The 18,626-nt window shown below is 47.3% G+C and overlaps 1 protein-coding gene across 12 annotated transcripts in view; it reads left to right on the top strand.

Annotated features, from left to right (window-relative positions):
- Positions 1–18,626, top strand: part of cacna1ab (calcium channel, voltage-dependent, P/Q type, alpha 1A subunit, b) — a 77,378-nt gene that overhangs the window by 35,710 nt on the left and 23,042 nt on the right. For 10 of the 12 annotated variants that reach the window (XM_068604257.1, XM_068604262.1, XM_068604266.1 and 7 more), the window contains exons 25-37: positions 879–978; positions 1,832–1,992; positions 2,836–2,973; positions 3,806–4,007; positions 4,317–4,481; positions 5,234–5,344; positions 5,639–5,722; positions 9,808–9,924; positions 10,451–10,516; positions 10,605–10,702; positions 10,980–11,130; positions 11,374–11,501; positions 12,253–12,349. In XM_068604257.1, coding sequence (XP_068460358.1) covers positions 879–978; positions 1,832–1,992; positions 2,836–2,973; positions 3,806–4,007; positions 4,317–4,481; positions 5,234–5,344; positions 5,639–5,722; positions 9,808–9,924; positions 10,451–10,516; positions 10,605–10,702; positions 10,980–11,130; positions 11,374–11,501; positions 12,253–12,349 — 1,618 coding nt within the window. Of the gene's footprint in view, positions 1–878; positions 979–1,831; positions 1,993–2,835; positions 2,974–3,805; positions 4,008–4,316; positions 4,482–5,233; positions 5,345–5,638; positions 5,723–9,807; positions 9,925–10,450; positions 10,517–10,604; positions 10,703–10,979; positions 11,131–11,373; positions 11,502–12,252; positions 12,350–14,379; positions 14,477–18,626 lie in introns of all 12 variants that reach the window. The other 2 variants (XM_068604259.1, XM_068604256.1) reach the window with 1 other exon arrangement.

Here is an 18,626-nt window from a genome sequence, read left to right as displayed (position 1 = left end):
GTTTACGACCAAACAAATCAACTAAATAACACGGCGGCAGACATTTTGCCTTCATCCACTCCCCCCCCCCCCCCCCCCCCTCCCCCATCCGGCCGCCTCGCTCGACGCCGTCGCTGCAACGTGTTTCTGCGCCGCGGCGCCGCGATGTCGCCCCCCGCAGGACGGCGGCATCGCGGCGTCTCACGCGGCCTCCGGTTCCCCCAGCGAGTCGAGAGGAGAAACCACAGCGCCGCTCCTCCTTCCCCAAGGGAACCCGGACGCCGCGTGAAACCGGCCGGAAATCAGTTCATGTCGCGTCCTCCATAATTCAGGATTATATCGACATAATCCCAGCGGCGTCCACGCTCCATGTGTCCGACATCCCACTGCCCTGAAGAACCGACAGAGAGTCCCACTGAAAAAGAAAGAAAGAGGTTTGGCCCGGGCACTCTGCCGGGAGATGCCCGTTCACCACGTCTGATTGTACCATGATGAAGATCATACCTGATGATGATGATGATGATGTCGTCCATGAAACCCGGCGGTCAGGAGGCTGTTGGGTTTCATGTCTGACGCTCGAGAGTTTCTTTTTTTACGGCAGAAGAAGAAACTGTAACGAGCTTTTTTACCAGCTGAGTGTGTGTGTAGAGACACACACTGACACGTGTACACAAACACACTAATACACACACACACACACACACACACACACACACACAGACTGAATAAAGACACACAAAGACTAAAAACACACACAGACAGACTAAAGACACAATTCTCTCACACACACTGGCTAACACACTGTGTGTAGCCTTCATGACAGCGTGTGTGTGTCTCTGGTTGTGAGAAGGTGCAGTCGCAGCGCTCTGACACGCTGTTGTTCTCTGGCCGACCTGCAGGGGCAGCAGCAAGGGCAAAGACATCAGCACCATCAAGTCGCTCCGAGTGTTGAGGGTTCTGCGTCCTCTGAAGACCATCAAGAGACTCCCCAAGCTAAAGGTGAGGAGAACTCTCTCCTGACCACCAGGGGGCGACTCCTCTGGTTGTATAGAAGTCTATGCTTCATGTGTTAAAGCTGCATTCTCTCTCCTGACCACCAGGGGGCGACTCCTCTGGTTGTATAGAAGTCTATGCTTCATGTGTTAAAGCTGCATTCTCTCTCCTGACCACCAGGGGGCGACTCCTCTGGTTGTATAGAAGTCTATGCTTCATGTGTTAAAGCTGCATTCTCTCTCCTGACCACCAGGGGGCGACTCCTCTGGTTGTATAGAAGTCTATGCTTCATGTGTTAAAGCTGCATTCTCTCTCCTGACCACCAGGGGGCGACTCCTCTGGTTGTATAGAAGTCTTTGCTTCATGTGTTAAAGCTGCATTCTCTCTCCTGACCACCAGGGGGCGACTCCTCTGGTTGTATAGAAGTCTATGCTTCATGTGTTAAAGCTGCATTCTCTCTCTTGACCACCAGGGGGCGACTCCTCTGGTTGTATAGAAGTCTATGCTTCATGTGTTAAAGCTGCATTCTCTCTCCTGACCACCAGGGGGCGACTCCTCTGGTTGTATAGAAGTCTATGCTTCATGTGTTAAAGCTGCATTCTCTCTCCTGACCACCAGGGGGCGACTCCTCTGGTTGTATAGAAGTCTATAGAAGTGACTCTACTTCTCTCTTGATGTATTCCCTCAGTAAACATTGTAAACATGAGTTTATGTCTCAATCTCTAGTTTCTAGTCTTCTTCTATACAGCCTAATGTTCATTTAGTACATTATGGTCTGTTGGAGTCAAACAGACCATAATAAGGGGAGCTTTAGGGGCGGGGCTACCAGGTGATTGACAGCTCTCCATCGTGCCTGCAGGCGGTGTTCGACTGCGTGGTCAACTCTCTGAAGAACGTGCTGAACATCTTGATCGTCTACATGCTCTTCATGTTCATCTTCGCCGTGGTCGCCGTGCAGCTCTTCAAAGGTCGCTTCTTCTTCTGCACGGACGAATCCAAAGAGTTTGAGCGGGACTGCAGGTCTGTTCCATATGGAAGTCCATTCCCACAACACAAAAAAACAAACAATTAGGAGCAAAAAAAAAAACATTTGGTCAAATAAATAAAATTAGGACGAAAAAAAGAAATTGGGACGAAAAAAAAATTTAATAAAAATTAGGACCAAAAAATAAATAAATAAATTAGGACCAAAAAAAAATGAGGACAATAAAAAAAATATTTAAAAAAAATCTTTCTTTTTTCCTTTTTTTTTGTTTTTTTTTGTTGACGAAAATAAAATAAAACATGTAAGCAATATGTTATTTCATCACTTTGGTTTGACAATACCTTCATTTAAATGTAAACATGTATTGTTCGTACAACAAAACAAGTACAAGTCACAAAATAGTCCGAAAGGTTTTTTTTTTCGTTGCCTTTTTTTAAGTCAACAGAAAAAAAAGTTGATTAATTAAAAAAAAAAAAAAAAAATCTCCTAATTTTTTTTATTTTGGTCCTAATCCTTTTTTTTTGTCCTAATTGTTTTTTTGTTTGGAAAATGATAACAGGGTTCCAGACAGAGACATGAACCCTTGTGTGTCCTCAGAAAGCCTTTTTCATGAAGGGAGTTCACATTTCTGACAAAAACATAAATCACTTAGTTATTCAGCTGAGCAGATGCTGCCACCTGGTGGAGATAACGGGGGATTTAAATGAATTCTGAAGGCTGTTCTTGTTGTGTGCGTGTGTGTGTGTGTGTGTGTGTGTGTGTGTGTGTGTGTGCGTGTGTGTGTGTGTGTGTGTGCGTGTGTGTGTGTGTGTGTGCGTGTGTGTGTGTGTGTGTGTGTGTGTGTGTGTGTGTGTGTGTGTGTGTGTGTGTTCCTCTAGGGGCGAGTACTTGGTATATGAGAGAGACGAGGTTAAAGCTCAGAAGCGGGAGTGGAAGAAGTACGATTTCCACTACGACAACGTGGCTTGGGCCCTGCTCACCCTCTTCACTGTCTCCACTGGAGAGGGGTGGCCGCAGTAAGTCCTCACACACACACACACACACACACACACACACACACACACACACACACACACACCTCTGAACTTCTTCATAATAACTGTGTGTAACTCTGAAGCAGCGGTTTAAAAGAAGAAAAAGTGTTTTAACACCAAAACTCTATAAATTCATACAACATATTAAATCAAGTCCTCTAGTCCTGTAGCTTTCTGTTAGCATCTCTTGTGTTAGCTTTCTGTTAGCATCTCTTGGCTTAGCTTTCTGTTACCATCTCTTGGCTTAGCTTTCTGTTACCATCTCTTGTGTTAGCTTTCTGTTAGCATCTCTTCTGTTAGCTTTCTGTTGGCATCTCTTCTGTTAGCTTTCTGTTAGCATCTCTTGTGTTAGCTTTCTGTTAGCATCTCTTATGTTAGCTTTCTGTTACCATCTCTTGGCTTAGCTTTCTGTTGGCATCTCTTGTGTTAGCTTTCTGTTAGCATCTATTGTGTTAGCTTTCTTTTAGCATCTCTTGTTTTAGTTTTCTGTTAGCATCTCTTGGCTTAGCCTTCTGTTAGCATCTCTTGTGTTAGCTTTCTGTTAGCATCTCTTGTGTTAGCTTTCTGTTAGCATCTCTTGTGTTAGCGGGTCGGTTTTGCCGACTTAAATCAGCTTTAAAATACAGTAAAACAAAGATCTATCATCAAGCTGTTCCTCATCTCTTGGTGACCTTGTTAGTCCTTAACCATGAACATATTGTTGTGTGTTGTAATATTCATGGTGTTTTAATTTAGTGGGGAAAAAAAGGTTTCTGTTTTGTTGAAACATCAAATATTAACACATATGTTCTTATTCTCCTCTGTCCTCTCGCAGGGTGTTAAAGCACTCAGTGGACTCCACCTATGAGAATCAGGGCCCTAGCCCGGGTTATAGGATGGAGATGTCCATCTTTTACGTGGTGTACTTCGTTGTCTTCCCCTTCTTCTTCGTAAACATCTTTGTGGCTCTCATCATCATCACCTTCCAGGAACAGGGGGATAAAATGATGGAGGACTACAGTTTAGAAAAGAATGAGGTGAGCAGTGTGTGTGTGGGATGCTATGTGCAACATAAGCTAGCTAACAAAGCTAATATTGGTAGCTAGTTCAACACATTTAATAGAAACTTAACACATTTAATAGAAAACTAAACTACATTTTGGAAAAGAATGAGTTGAGAAGTGTGTGGGATGCTATGTGTGATGTAAGCTAGCTAACAAAGCTAATGTTTGGTAGCTAGTGTTACACATTTAATTCTTCTCTCGGTCCGTGCAGACACTGTGAAGCTTCTTGAAGAGCTAACGTCATGTGGTCGTGACCCTCTCCTCTCTCCCTCCTCCCCTCAGAGAGCCTGTATAGATTTCGCCATCAACGCTCGGCCTCTGACTCGCCACATGCCGAAGAACAAAATGAGTTTTCAGTATCGCATGTGGCAGTTCGTGGTGTCTCCGCCCTTCGAGTACAGCATCATGGCTCTGATTGCACTCAACACCATCGTCCTCATGATGAAGGTACCAGCTTTCTTTTTCTGGAAGGAGCCGGGAAAACACAACCTGTCTTTGACCACAGGGGGCGCCAAACCGGTCAAAGATGAACGCAAATAATTCTGCAGAACCAAAACGACGTTCAACACAGTCTTAAATATGTTTACATTAATCGTGGATTCAAAAACTATATGCATGAAGTGACTCAATACGACCCGCTGTGCAGCAGGCGTGGAAAACGTTTTCAGATCCTTTGCTTTTGGAAATGTTTCCACACTGTAAAAAAAGTAAAGCATGTGTGTATTATCAAGTACTGAAAGTAAAAGTATTGGACGTGCAATGCATCATATTCTGCAAGATCTTGCAAAGCAGAGCTGGAAGAGTTAATAATTACAGTTAATATCAAACTCACTCTTGCAGTGTTTCACGTCACGACGGCAAATTCAATGCAAAAATTCTCAAACTTCCTGAGGACATTTTCTTTCCGCTCTGCACTGGTTTGAGTGCCACGCCCGGTGGTTTTGCTGGTCTTCTTCTCTGTTAACTGATTACCAAAAACTGAGCTAAGGCGCCTAAAACGCACGTCAAACATTTAAAAAATACGCTTCAAATTTTCCACCGTAAAGACTCTGATACGTCGATTGTGAGCGACGGTTTTCTCGGCTAGAATCACGAAGGGAAATCGTTGATGCGGCTTTAATTTCCTGCTTTTGCATCACATGTTTTCTCTCGCTGGTCTCTCGCTCATCCCAGCATGTGTTGTCTTCCCGTGTCTGTAGTTTGACGGCGCGTCGAAGACTTACGACGAGGTGCTGAAGAACCTCAACATCGTGTTTACCACCTTCTTCTTCTTGGAATCAGTCCTGAAGGTCATCGCTTTCGGCCCTCTGGTAAGGCCGGGGGAGGAGGGGCGCAGAAGAAAAACATCCACATGTTCTTCATCTAGGTCGACGGTCGATACGCTTCAGCATTTCTCCCTATTATTCATTCATAAAGCAGGTTATTTTTGGGATGCAGAGCGCGTTCGGGCCCGTCCCTGAAAGACCCAGCGCCTCCTCCGAGAGGGGCGTGGCCCTTTTTTCGGCCTGCAGTGACCCGGGACGACCCGATTGGCCGAACCCTGTTACCGTCTCCTCATTTGGGGCTCAACGTCTCTCACTTCTGTCTCTCTCTTCTCCCAACAGAATTTCTTCAAAGACGCCTGGAACATTTTTGATTTTGTGTCCGTCCTCGGGAGCGTCACTGACATTTTAGTGACAGAACTCGGGGTAAGTGCCGCGGAGGGTTCGGGCCACGCTTCACTTGATCGGTTGAAACGGGTTCGGCGGACTTTAGCTGTCAATGTCTCGACCGGCCTCTGCGTAGATCTTGGTTTTCTTTCGGTTTCCCTTCGTCTGTTCTCAGTTGTTTTGTGTCGTCGTTCTTTTTGGCCCTCACAAACGGGCAGAACCTTAACCCAAAGTCACCATTTGCACGTTTCCATCTATTCATTAGTAGAAGTTTAGAGATTAGCATCAACACGGGAGCAGAAGATGTTGAATTAAAGTCTTCAAACCTTTTAATCTATCGGCCTGAAAGCAAATAAGTGTGTTTTATGAACAATTTAACTACATTTGTTGTACATTCCTGATTCTGAAGAATTTACCAATAGTTTGTTGATCCTTTGCGAGCACCAATTGTCCGGTTTGCTTTGTCAGGTTTAACTCTAATACATTTGATATAATTCATCTGGTAATCCGCTTACAAACGCTCCAAATTTCTCTTTTAGGCGGCAAACCTGTCACACGACTTAATTGTCCAGTTTCCGAGTCGTTGTGCGACATTTCTCTTTCACACGCCACCAATCGTGAAATGATCAGAAAGACCACATTTTAAATCTCAGCCCCAATTTCTGCAAACACAACCGATGAACACGCTCAGCCTGGGGTTAGGAATTTGTCCCGTTCACAGATGTTGTGTCAATAACGTGTTGTTTTCATGTTCATATCACTGTTAACTCTGATTTTTGTCTTTTCTGTGTCTGTTATTATTCTACACATAAAGCCTAGTATGATTATAGAAACATAAGACTCAATATTTGTGGAAGTTCAGCCCCTCTCTGTCGTCCTCTCGTGTGTTTTTCTTGACCTGCCAGTTGGATTCTGCGTCCGTGTTTTGGGTTGTGAACCTATAAAACATCTCCGGCGCGACCAGAAGTTCTCATTTCACAGCGACTGGATTTGGAGATGAAGTCCGCTGATTGCTGCCAAACAACTGCGATCTCAGATGATTAAAGACGCCCGCCGGCCGCGCTGGACCTTCTCCATTAGCGTTCCCGCCGGACGTTAATTGTCATGGGTGAACTGATCGTTTCAGACGTCCGATTGATTCTCCGTCGGCTGGCAGCAGCAGAACCTGCTGCTTCAGCACAGTTGAAGATGTTGTTAGTGTTGGCTCGTGATCACATGATGGCGGCAGGTTGCGACGCTTCCCTTGTGGGCGAAGCCAGAAAAACAGCTGTTAGTGCAGCCGGTTCTATCGGATGACAATCCCCTCATAAGCTAAGCTAGTAGCTACCGAACCAGAACCAGATCCTTTAAGTGAAACCTGCACGAGAGCCAAATATTTAAATGAGCAGAAATGAAGACTCAGCGAGATGCCATTGTGGGCATTTAACCAAAAAGCCAAACTTTTAATGTCCGGACACTATTGACGTGTTAAGCCACGCCCCGAAGAGGTTAATTGGTTCATATCTTCTAAACGCAATGAGATATCAAAAAGGGAAAGATATCGTTTGCTCACATTGAACCAATGATGATCCACGGGAAGTTTTGTAAGAATCGGACCGAGTGTTTAGGAGAAGTGGGCAAGAATATGTTTTATTACCGAATTCAAAATGGCGGAAAATCAAACTAGGCGCTTTTTAATGCCACGATGGACGGACCGCGGCGTGCGAAACCTTCCACAGAGACCCGTCGGGTTTTCTTTTAGTTTTTTTTCCGGCGCCGGAGAGGGGCTTGAACCGATGTCCTCATGTCGCTTCTCTGAACTGTTTGTCTGACTTGAAGTTGTGTTTCACTTGCCTCCCTGATGACACCCGTAATGACTCCGTCTCCCTCTTCTATCTCTTTACATGCTTTCTTTAAAAACCTCTCTACTTTGTTGGCGCCCTACGCCCCCCTCCTCCCCTCCCTCCCCCCTCCCCTCCCCACCCCCTCCCCCTCTGATGACTAAAAAAAATAATCCATCCAATCAAAATGCACTATGAAATCCTTCATCGTGTTCTCTCCATCCGTGCTGCGCCATGCCATGTGGTGGTGGTGCTGTGATGATGGTGGTGGTGCTGTGATGATGATGATGATGATGATGATGGTGTGCCATGCCCCCCCCTCCCTCTCCACCACCTCCCCTCCCCACAAAAAAAATGTCTCTCACCCACTCACAATCTACTCCAAATTACAACAACAAAAATGACAAATTACAAAACTCAAACTCCCTCCCCATTCATCTTTCTACATCTTGGCACATGTAGAATCTGGTTGGTTTGTAATTTATCTCTCAAAGCTTTCTGCTGCATCTTCACTGGTCATGCCCCCCCCCCCCCTCCCTCCATCCCATAACCCCACCCCCCCACCATGACCAGCCTCAACCCTCGACTCCCAGTGCATGTGCTTCCTGGATGACAACACAGAGATGATCATGATTATTGTAATACATGTTTGTTTTTTTCCACATTCTTTATTTTTAAAAACAAACACACACAGAATATTTAATTTTGCTAATTTTCCAATCCGGATGGATTTGGTAAAATTGATTAAACTGCTTATAACAACTCAATTCAACGGTCAATTCACATGTTTTTTTTTGTAGTGCAACTAAATGTGAGTGGATGTGCTCGGCCCCCTGCTGGCCGCCTGCCGGTCTGCATGTCGGCCGGTCCTTTCCCTCTGAAAAACACAGTGAATACGTTTGCTGCACATGCTGAACCACGCCTGCACCGAGGCTGCTCTAGTCCCTCACCTCCTCCCTCCTCGCCTCCTCGCCTCCTCGCTCCCTCCTCTCCACGCTCCTCTTCCCGCCTTGCTTGTCAACCACTGGACGTCTGGTTCTCAGCAGGAAGTCTGGCTGTTGTCCCGTCACAATTATTCCTCTCCGCGACGAGCGTCTGGAACCCAGGAGTCCAGGTCGAGTTGTGTTGGTTCAGTTTCACACTCGCGTTCGAGTCTTCTCTCTGGTCAGCTCTTGATTCCTCTTGAGAGACTTTAACTCCTCTGTTCATGTTCCTGCTTCTTCTCCAGCGGCTGAAGGCCGTTTCTGCTCAGTGGACTAAACGTCTTTATCCTCAGAACGCAGGAACCTCAAGACACTGAGGAGCTGCTGCTGGAGAATGGAGCTTAACTTAACTAGACTTAGCTTAACTAGACCTAACTTAACTAGGTTTAACTTAACTAGACATAACTAAATGAGACTTAGCTTAACTACGCTTAACTAGACTTAGCTTGACTAGACCTAACTTAACTAGGTTTAACTTAACTAGACATAACTTAATGAGACTTAGCTTAACTACGCTTAACTAGACTTAGCTTAACTAGATCTAACTTAACTAGACTTAGCTTAACTAGACCTAACTTAACTAGGTTTAACTTAACTAGACTTAGCTTAACTAGACTTCACTAGACTTAGCTTATCTACCTAATTTAACTAGGTTTAACTTAAGTAGGCTTAACTTAACTAGATGTAACTTACTTAGACTTATCTTGACTACGCTTAGCTTAACTAGACTTAGCTTAACTATACCTAACTGAACAAGACTTAACTTAACTTGACCTAACTTAACTAGGTTTAACTTAAGTAGGCTTAGCTTAACTAGACCTAATTTAGAACCGGAGAAGAGAAAAATCAAAGTGTGAAACTGTACCGAGTTCATCCGACCAGCCAAAACATTTTTATAGTCGCAGACGACCTCCAGACTGAGTGTGTGTGTGTGTGTGTGTGTGTGTGTGTGTGTGTGGTTGACAGGCACAGTGCACTGTGCTCCATCCTGTGTGGCCTGCTTGCCCCCAACGATCAGTGCATTTGGTTCTTAAAAAAAGAAAAAAGCCTCCTGCTGTACCAGATTGGATGATGACCTTACAGAATTATGATTTTTCTTATTTCCTCTCTTTTATTCCTTCTTTCGTCTTTTCTTTTGACTTCTTTCCCTCCTTTTTGTCCTCCTCTCATTTAAACCCACGAAGAGCCGTTACGTTTGTGTTGGTTATGATTCGTTGGGTTTGGCCCCGCCCCTCTTTGACCTCTCTTTCCTGGTTTCTTTGTGTTGAGCTGGAGGAGGCGTGGCCTGTGGGTGAAGCTGACCTCTCTCTCTCTCTGCTAGAACAACTTCATCAACCTGAGCTTCCTGCGGCTCTTCAGGGCGGCTCGCCTCATCAAGCTGCTGCGGCAGGGAGAGACCATCCGCATCCTGCTGTGGACCTTCGTCCAGTCCTTCAAGGTGAGGACGCACGCCGGCATGGAGCACCTGAAGGTCACACATCAAGGTCACACATGAAGGTCACACATAAAGATCACACATTAAGGTCACACATAAAGGTCACACACCTCAAGGTCACACCTCAAGGTCACACATAAATGGCACACACCTCAAGGTCACACATGAAGGTCACGCATGAAGGTCACATCTGCAGGTCACACATAAAGGTCACACACCTCAAGGTCACACATAAAGGTCACACACCTCAAGGTCCCGCATGAAGGTCACACGCCTACAGGTCAAACATCTGAAGGTCATGCATGAAGGTCACACATAAAGGTCACGTATGTAGGTCACACACATCAAGATCACACACCTAAAGGTCATGCCTGAAGGTCACGCATATGAAGGTCATAAACCTGAACGTTACACCTGAAGGTTTCACATGAAGGTCACAGCTGAAGTTCACACACCTGAAGGTCAAACTTGAAGGTCACACACCTGAAGGTCACACAATGGTGATGGACACCTCTTCTTCCTCCTGCAGGCTCTGCCCTATGTGTGCCTCCTCATCGCCATGCTCTTCTTCATCTACGCCATCATCGGCATGCAGGTGAGTTTCCTGCAACTTTTAGTTCATAGTTTCATGTTTTCATCAAGTTACAATTCTTAAACTCCTCCATCTTTCTTTCTGCGTGCAGTTGTTTGGTAACCTGAACCTGGACGAAGAGGGCGACAGCGCCATCAACGAGCACAACAACTTCAGGACCTTCATCATGGCCCTCATGCTGCTCTTCAGGTGAGGCAGCGAGCTCTGGCGCTGCGTTCACAGCAAAAGCGTTGCGAACTCGATGGAGTTTGATGTTCTGACATATGTGGAAGTTTCTCAACGACTATAAAGCAGAGGCGCGAGTTACGTTCGCAACGCTTTTGGCGTGAACGCAGCATTACGCAACAATCGGCTTCTGATTGTGGAGATTTCCCATGTTCCCAAAAGCAGCCACAGAGTGGTGGATGGCCTCGCTCTCCATTGAACGCATCTTTCTCTCCATTGAACGCTACCTCTGCTCACGCAGGAGTGCGACGGGCGAGGCGTGGCACGACATCATGCTGGCTTGCCTCGGCGGGAAGGAATGCGACCCGGCCTCCGGGAACACCGAGCCCGAATGCGGCAGCACCTTCGCCTACACCTACTTTGTGTCCTTCATCTTCCTCTGCTCCTTCCTGGTGAGAACCCTTAAAAAGCCTCAAACAGTCCAAACATACTCATGAGGTTTGACCCATCTCACATTTGTTAACTTTATTCATAAAACACGACATCACACATCTGTAGCAGCACCCGCTGCCCTTTTGACCAAGAAAAACTTTATTGATTTTGAATGCGCTCGGTTGTTAAACCTGAAACAGAGTCCGACCTGTTAGCGATGAAGCTCGTCCACTTCCTTCTTCTTCTTCGTCCTCGTTCTCCAGATGCTGAATCTGTTCGTCGCCGTCATCATGGACAACTTTGAGTACCTGACCCGGGACTCCTCCATCCTGGGCCCGCACCACCTGGACGAGTATGTAAGGATCTGGGCCGAGTACGACCCAGCCGCCTGGTGAGTGGACCGTTACAGAGCGCTACAGGGCACTACAGGGCGCTACCGAGCGCTACCGGGCGCTACAGAGCGCTACAGACGCTACAGAGTGCTACAGAGCACTAAAGGGCGCTACAGGCCACTACAGGGCACTACAGACTGCTACAGAGCGTGACAGAGCACTAAAGGGCGCTACAGAGCGCTACAGGATGCTACAGAGCGCTACAGAGCGCTACAGGATGCTACAGAGCGCTACAGAGCGCTACAGGATGCTACAGAGCGCGACAGCGCGCTACAGGCCGCTGGAGAGCGCTACTGGGCGCTACAGAGAGGCCGTTACGCCCAATGTCAGCGTCTAGTCTCTGAACCCTCTGAACCCCAACAAACGGGGGGCGGGGCCTCAAACAGGAAGTGATGCTGTGAAACAGGAAACTCATCATGTGATGAGCAGTTTGAAGAGGGAGGCCGATTACAGCCTCTCTCTTTCTGTCTCTCTCTCTCTCTCTCTCTCTCTCTCTCTCTTTCTCTCTCTCTCTCTAACAGTTAAGCCGCCCCCTCTTCCTCCTCCTCCTCTTATTCTTCCTCTTCTACCTCCTCCTCTTCCTCTCTAATGTTTATGCATGAGAGGAAGGTGTCCTCCACCTTGTAGCTCTCACTGTAAATGAATGCTCTCTCTCTCTCTCTCTCTCTCTCTCTCCCTCTCTCTCTCTCTCTCTCTCTCCGTCAGTATTCTGTGTGTTCCTAACCTCCCCTCCTTGTATTTCTCTTGCAGCGGGCGCATACATTATAAGGATATGTACAGTTTATTGAGAGTTATCTCCCCTCCCCTGGGCCTTGGCAAGAAATGCCCCCATAGGGTGGCCTGCAAGGTTTGGACCAAACCCCTTAAAGCACCAACTAAAACGCAACCTGCTCGCCTCGAGGGACTGGAATGAATGTCGCTCTTCCTCACTTTTTAAAACAAATTATGTATTAACCGCTTAATTTTCATTTGGTTTGATTTTGTATTTTAATTTTTTATTTGTTTTTTGCATTATCCAGTTGTTTTCATCACGTCACCATTGAATCATTTATTTAACTTGTTATTTTCGGGGGGGTGTTATGTTGCATATGCATTCTGCCATGACGATGAGAATGTTTGGGACAATGCAGAAATGCACACACACACACACACACACACACATGCACACTAACTCTTGTACACACTCACACACACACACACACACACAAGCATGAGGTGGTGCACTGCACTCGCTATTGTCTTCTGACTGAACGCTGGGAAAAATGACACCGATGTGTTCACCCGTAGACACCAGAGTCCGGACGCCAGGCGGCCATTTTGTTTCTGATTGTGCGTATTTGAAATCCAGAAAGTCCGATTCTTATCCTTCACAGAGAGGATCTGCAGTCGGAAAGGGTGTGTGTGTGTGTGTGTGTGTGTGTGTGTGTGTGTGTGTGTGTGTGTGTGTGTGTGTGTGGGTCAGGACTTTCCACATGAACAGGTCTTGTGTCCACCAGGTGTCTCTCAGTAATTTGCCCCGTCGGCAGCTTTACGGGTCAGTTTCGCCCCCAAAATCCTCAAAACTACATATTTTAACCGCTCACCCCTCGTGGCGTCCAGCCGGTGGCACGTTATGATGATGAGTATTTATATTTACATATGGTACTAGTATATGGTAGTATAGGCTCTCTAGTGGGGTAATATAGTACTATGATCTCTCTAGTGGGGTAATATGGTACTATGAGCTCTCTAGTGGGGTAATATGGTACTATGAGCTCTCTAGTGGGGTAATATGGTACTATGATCTCTCTAGTGGGGTAACATGGTACTATGATCTCTCTAGTGGGGTAATATGGTACTATGATCTCTCTAGTGGGGTAATATGGTACTATGATCTCTCTAGTGGGGTAACATGGTACTATGATCTCTCTAGTGGGGTAACATGGTACTATGATCTCTCTAGTGGGGTAATATGGTACTAGGATCTCTCTAGTGGGGTAATATGGTACTATGATCTCTCTAGTGGGGTAATATGGTACTATGATCTCTCTAGTGGGGTAATATGGTACTATGATCTCTCTAGTGGGGTAATATGGTACTATGAGCTCTCTAGTGGGGTAATATGGTAAAAAAAAAAAGTTGATAAATAAAAGGAGAAGGTCGATGCCGTCGCTCGCTGGACGCCACCAGAGACGTAAGCGGCCAAAACGTTTGACGGCGAGCTGACCACGCCCCCCGTTAGCGGAGGCCTCTCGCTGTCAGGCCCACACTTCCCATGATGCACCTGGGTAGGTGGGGGGAGGGAGGGGCAGCTTCTGGGGAACAAGACTGCACTGACTCACGCCGATCTCTGCGGCGCTGCCAGTTCTATCTGAAAAAGAGGGCAAACAACAACAACAACAACAAACAAAACCTAGCATAGAACGGTGTATCTCAACGACTAACGAAACTAAACCCCTCCCCCTTCCCCTCCCCCGCCTCACCCCTCCCACATGTACTCTATGGTGAACCAGACTAGAAGCCACTCCCCCGCTCTCTCTCTCTCTTTCCCTCGCTCTCTCTCTCTCTCTTTCTCTCGCCACAGCAACCACATGTCCACAGCGATCAAAACAATAACCTCTGTGTATTTGTTTCCCCCCCTCTTCCTTTCCTTTGTCGCTTTCTTTTCCCCTCTTTTATTTATTGTTCCCTTCCTCCAAACTCTCCTCTGTGCGTCCGCGTCCTCGTCTTCCTCCTCTTCCTCCCTCTCGTCACTTTGCCTCTTTTTTTTAACGTTTTCACGTCGTCCGTCTTTGTTTGTCCTGTCTGTCGTGTGTGTGTGTGTGTGGCTGATGGAACGTGTGTGTGTGTGTGTGTGTGTGTGTGTGTGTGTGTGTGTGTGTTCGTGGCCAACCCCAGCGGCCGGATCAGTTACACAGACATGTATCAGATGCTAAGACACATGTGTCCGCCGCTAGGCCTCGGGAAGAGGTGTCCCGCCCGGGTCGCCTATAAGGTAGCCCCGCCCCCTTTACCTCACCTCTCCGCCCCCCTACAACCACCACCCCCCTCCTCCCCTTCTATCCCTCCCCCTCCTCCCTTCATTCCCCTCCCTCCTTTCCCCCTCCCATCTCCGTCCTCACCTCCCCATCGCCGATGAGGAGAACCTCTCCTCTCTCATCTGCTGAAAACTCCTCTCTCCCCTCCTCCTCCTCCTCTCTTCTCCTCCACCTCCCCCTTCCTCCCTCTCTCCTCCTCCCAGCGGTGTCCTCCTCATTGTCTGTTAGTGGTGGTTGTGGTGGTGGTGAGCGCTGTCCTCTCCTCTCTCTCTCTCCGACCGCGGGGATGGAGTGATGGGCTTTTGTCGTGCAGTGAAGTGAAGTGATAGTGGAGTGGTAGTCGATCCTCTTTTTCTTTTACTCCCCCTTCCTCCCTCACGTCCTCCCCCCTCCTCCTCCCCGTCAGGCCGCAGGAGTAAGGGAACGGAGGAGGCTTTGCCGGTCCTTCTGCAACCTGCACGGACGCAACGCACCGACGTCCAGACGTAGATCTCCATCCCAGATCTGACAAAGAAATCCCAGAACGAAATTAAGAAGCTTTAAAAAAATTTAAAGTAAAGTAAGCGAACAAACTTTCATAGTGTTTGAATTGATGTCTGCACATTTTTACCACGAGGAAAGACGGCATAAAAAGGAAAGACGGCATAAGCTTGCACATGAATAAATCGTACATTACGTGTCAAAGCTTTTGATTCGTTTAACAAAAACAAGGGACATCCTGTGAATGACGCCGAAGGCCAACGAGGACACGAACGCAATGAGGTCATCGCTCATGTTCTTCCTGAGCATTACGTAATCGCAGACACATCGTTATGTGCAGATCTCTTCATCCCCTCCAAAAACAAACTAAACACCACAGCTCAAAGTGCGACTGTTTGCTGACGATGCGGGTACAGAAGGACCGGCCAGGGCGCCTGTCTTCAGTCCGCTGCGTCTCTTATTCCTGTGGATGGCGCCGTGGTGCAGACATGGACCACACTACTGTGCACAAACAAATAATATTTATCATAATAATAAATAAAGTGGGTAGGAAAAGTCCGGCCCTTCTAGTTTCTCGTCTTTTTTGCCCCCCGAGATGCTTTTTCTTCTTCTTCTTCTTCTTCTTCTTCTTCTTGACACCTAAAGAAGCGTCTCTGTGTCTCAGACCAGCAGGTAGAGATCCAGGTCGAGCATTTCAGCATCCGCTGCCTCGTTGTCTTCGTTGTCCAACTTTTCTCTCTCTCTTTCTCTCTCGGCCAGAGAGCATCACTCTGTCGCTCCTCTCTTTTATTCTCTCTCTCTCTCTTTCTCTCTCTCTAATTGACATCCAGATTTGCCTAGAATAATATCGTGAGGCTTCTCATCGCTGCTTGTGGTGTCGACTTCCACCCGTCGCCAATTCATAACCGTGAAAACTTTTCCATTTGATTAAAACATGCTGCTTAATTCAATGCATACCTTTTAGATGACATAAGCATCGTGACATAATATGACATAATCTGTATTATTAGATTCTAATCAGGACAGTTTTGCGATACCAAGTATCAAAGAAAAAGTACTGATGTTCGGCATCCAGTCCTTAAAGTGACACTCTCTCTTTATCTCCTGTAATTTCGGTGGTTGAGCCCGCTGTAGCAAGCTAGTGCTGCTGCTAGCTCCCTGCTGTAGCAAGCTAGCTGCTGTTGCTACTGCCCGCGTCCCCACTGCCCAAATCGGGCGTCGAGCCAGGGCTGGCACCGCTACCTTCGGTGGTTGTCTGGGAGCTAGCGGAGGGCTAGCAACAGCGCTAGCTGGCTACAGCGGGGAGCTAGCGGGAGCAGCTTGTAACCCAACTTTTTTGCTGATTAAATAACGCTCAACTTCTCTTGAATCTGGGTGTCGGTTCATATTTTCCTGCTGTTGTTCTCTTCGTCTTTTCTTCATTTTTTGTTGTTCTCTCTCCTTTTCTTCCCTCTATCTGTCCTGTTTCCTCTCTTTCCCGTCTCCTCCTCTGTCCGTCTGCCTCCACCTGTCCGTCAGCAATCAGCATCTTCATGTCCTCATCCCTCCGTCCACCAGGCCAGCTCTGTCTCCTCCTCTTCTCCTCCTCCTCCTCTCTGTTCTTTATTTTATTCTTTTTGCTTCCACTCTCTCCAGAATGTCCACCTGTATTGGCAGCGATCTCCATCACATCCTTCAGCCATCAAAGCCTTCTGGTATTCATTGATTCAAGTCCACTAAAGGACATTTCTGACCTCCTGGTTTCTTCTTGTCAGAGCAGAGAGGAGCTCTTGACGCTCAGAGGCAAAGTTCTGGATCCTTCAGTGGACACGAAGCGCTCTCGATATCTGTGTCGCTATGCTGACCTCTTCCTAGTGAACTTCTGTCAGTGTTGTTCTAGTCCTCGTCTTTATCTCTTGTCTTGTTCTTGTACCTCTCAGCCTCTCTCTTCTCTTTCCTTTCTATCTACACACACTCACACACACACTTATATCTCTCTCTCTCTCTTTGTTATTCCCAATTGACCCACTTTCACTTTAATTCCTCTTTCAGTGTTTTCACGATCCTCCTCTCCCTCCTCATTCTCGCCCTTCCCTTTTTATCTGTAACTGCATCTCATGACCGAGCTCAGAGCCGCCTGTAACTCGACTAACCGCTGACCATGTGACCCTTTGGATAGACCCCGCCCCCTTTACCCATACAGTACTGCTACGATAAAGTCTGGTTGGTCCACACAAAAAACAAAAACGTCAATCATCTCTTTTTGATCTTCTCTATTATCATTTTTTCTTCTTCCAGGGAATGCCACAACTCTAATCCTCCCTAACTTTGACAATTCCCCTCCCCCCCTCCCCCCTTAAGACACTGCACCCGTTTGGCATTGAGAGAGATCTTGACTTGATATGAAACACCACCATCGCTATCCAATTTGACTTTGATAATTTAAGGGAACCACAAATGTACAAAATGTAGAAAGAGAAGAAAAAAAATTGGAAATCTGTAAATCTGTACGATCAATCCGGGCCGGATTGAGGATACTCTCTTTGTGCGGATGCACGGCTACTCGTCCTTGTGGAATTGGGTTTTGAGGGGAAGTCCAGGGCGGGGAGGGGAGGGGGGCCGGGGGGGTTTAGGGGTTTGGGTGTAGCCGGGTGGGCGGTGGAGTTTGGGGCTTAGACACATGGGAGTGAAGTAAAGAAGGCATGCCGCATGCTCTGTGTGTCCGAGGGGTTTGTTGGGGATTTTCTTTCCGGGGGAGGGCGTTGTGTCGCATGCCGTCGTCGCTCTCTCTGTCGCATGGCTGCTCGGGCGCCATCGAGCCCCGTCTGCTTGCAACGCCGAGCGCTGTGGATGCCTGCCCCCCCTGCAAACACTCGGCTTTTTGGGGCATGCCCTACATGAACACACAAGCATGCACACACACAAACACACACACAACCCCACCATCGCCATTGTGCTGCCGTGCATGCCCAAAAATCGTGAGTGCCCAACGCTCATGTTTCGGAAGGTAAACCCAATGGACGCCGACGGGTCGGGATAGGTACGGCGAGCGGTTCCCCCGGTTCGGGGCCCCCGGCTTGTTCAGTTCTATCCGCGGGTTCCTCCATTGGGTTTACCTGGTACAGTGTGGACTTGTGAAAGACAGGGAACCTCCTTACAGGTAGGGGGAGCTCTATAGCAGATGCCTCAGATAAATCAAACTACAGCAGTCTCCTGAAAAATAGCAGAATTACACCAGTGATACTGTTATTGTTCTCCAGTCGACCTATTTTGTCTTCAAAGGACTGCAATTAAGCGCCCGTAATTGCAGTCTGTGAAAATAGTTGTGTGTAAGTGGGCAGGGAGGTGGGGGGGGGTGTAGGGGTTTAGGGTTGGGGGGGGCGGGGTATGTGGGTTTGGTGTACTGTATGTGTTAATATTGATATCTACATGTGTGTAACAACAGAGATGTGTGAATGCGCCCAATGCATTCACACATTTAGGGAACATGGGCACAGGTTGGGTCGGAGGCCATTTTGGCTTCCGATTGTTCTTCCTTGTGGTTCTCGGCTCTCACGGTTGCTTAGAAGCAGACGGCCTCTCGTTGGATAGCCGTGCGTAGATTATCACTGGAAACACAGGAGACGCAAGTTTCTTTTCCTCCCCTGC

Source organism: Clinocottus analis, unplaced genomic scaffold (genome assembly GCF_023055335.1).
Source record: "Clinocottus analis isolate CAN_PGR_092001 unplaced genomic scaffold, fCliAna1.0.p SCAF_66, whole genome shotgun sequence".
NCBI classification, from domain to species: Eukaryota; Metazoa; Chordata; class Actinopteri; order Perciformes; family Cottidae; genus Clinocottus; species Clinocottus analis.
The sequence above is the reverse complement of the archived record's forward strand: the minus strand, read 5'-3'. Positions and strand labels throughout refer to the sequence as shown.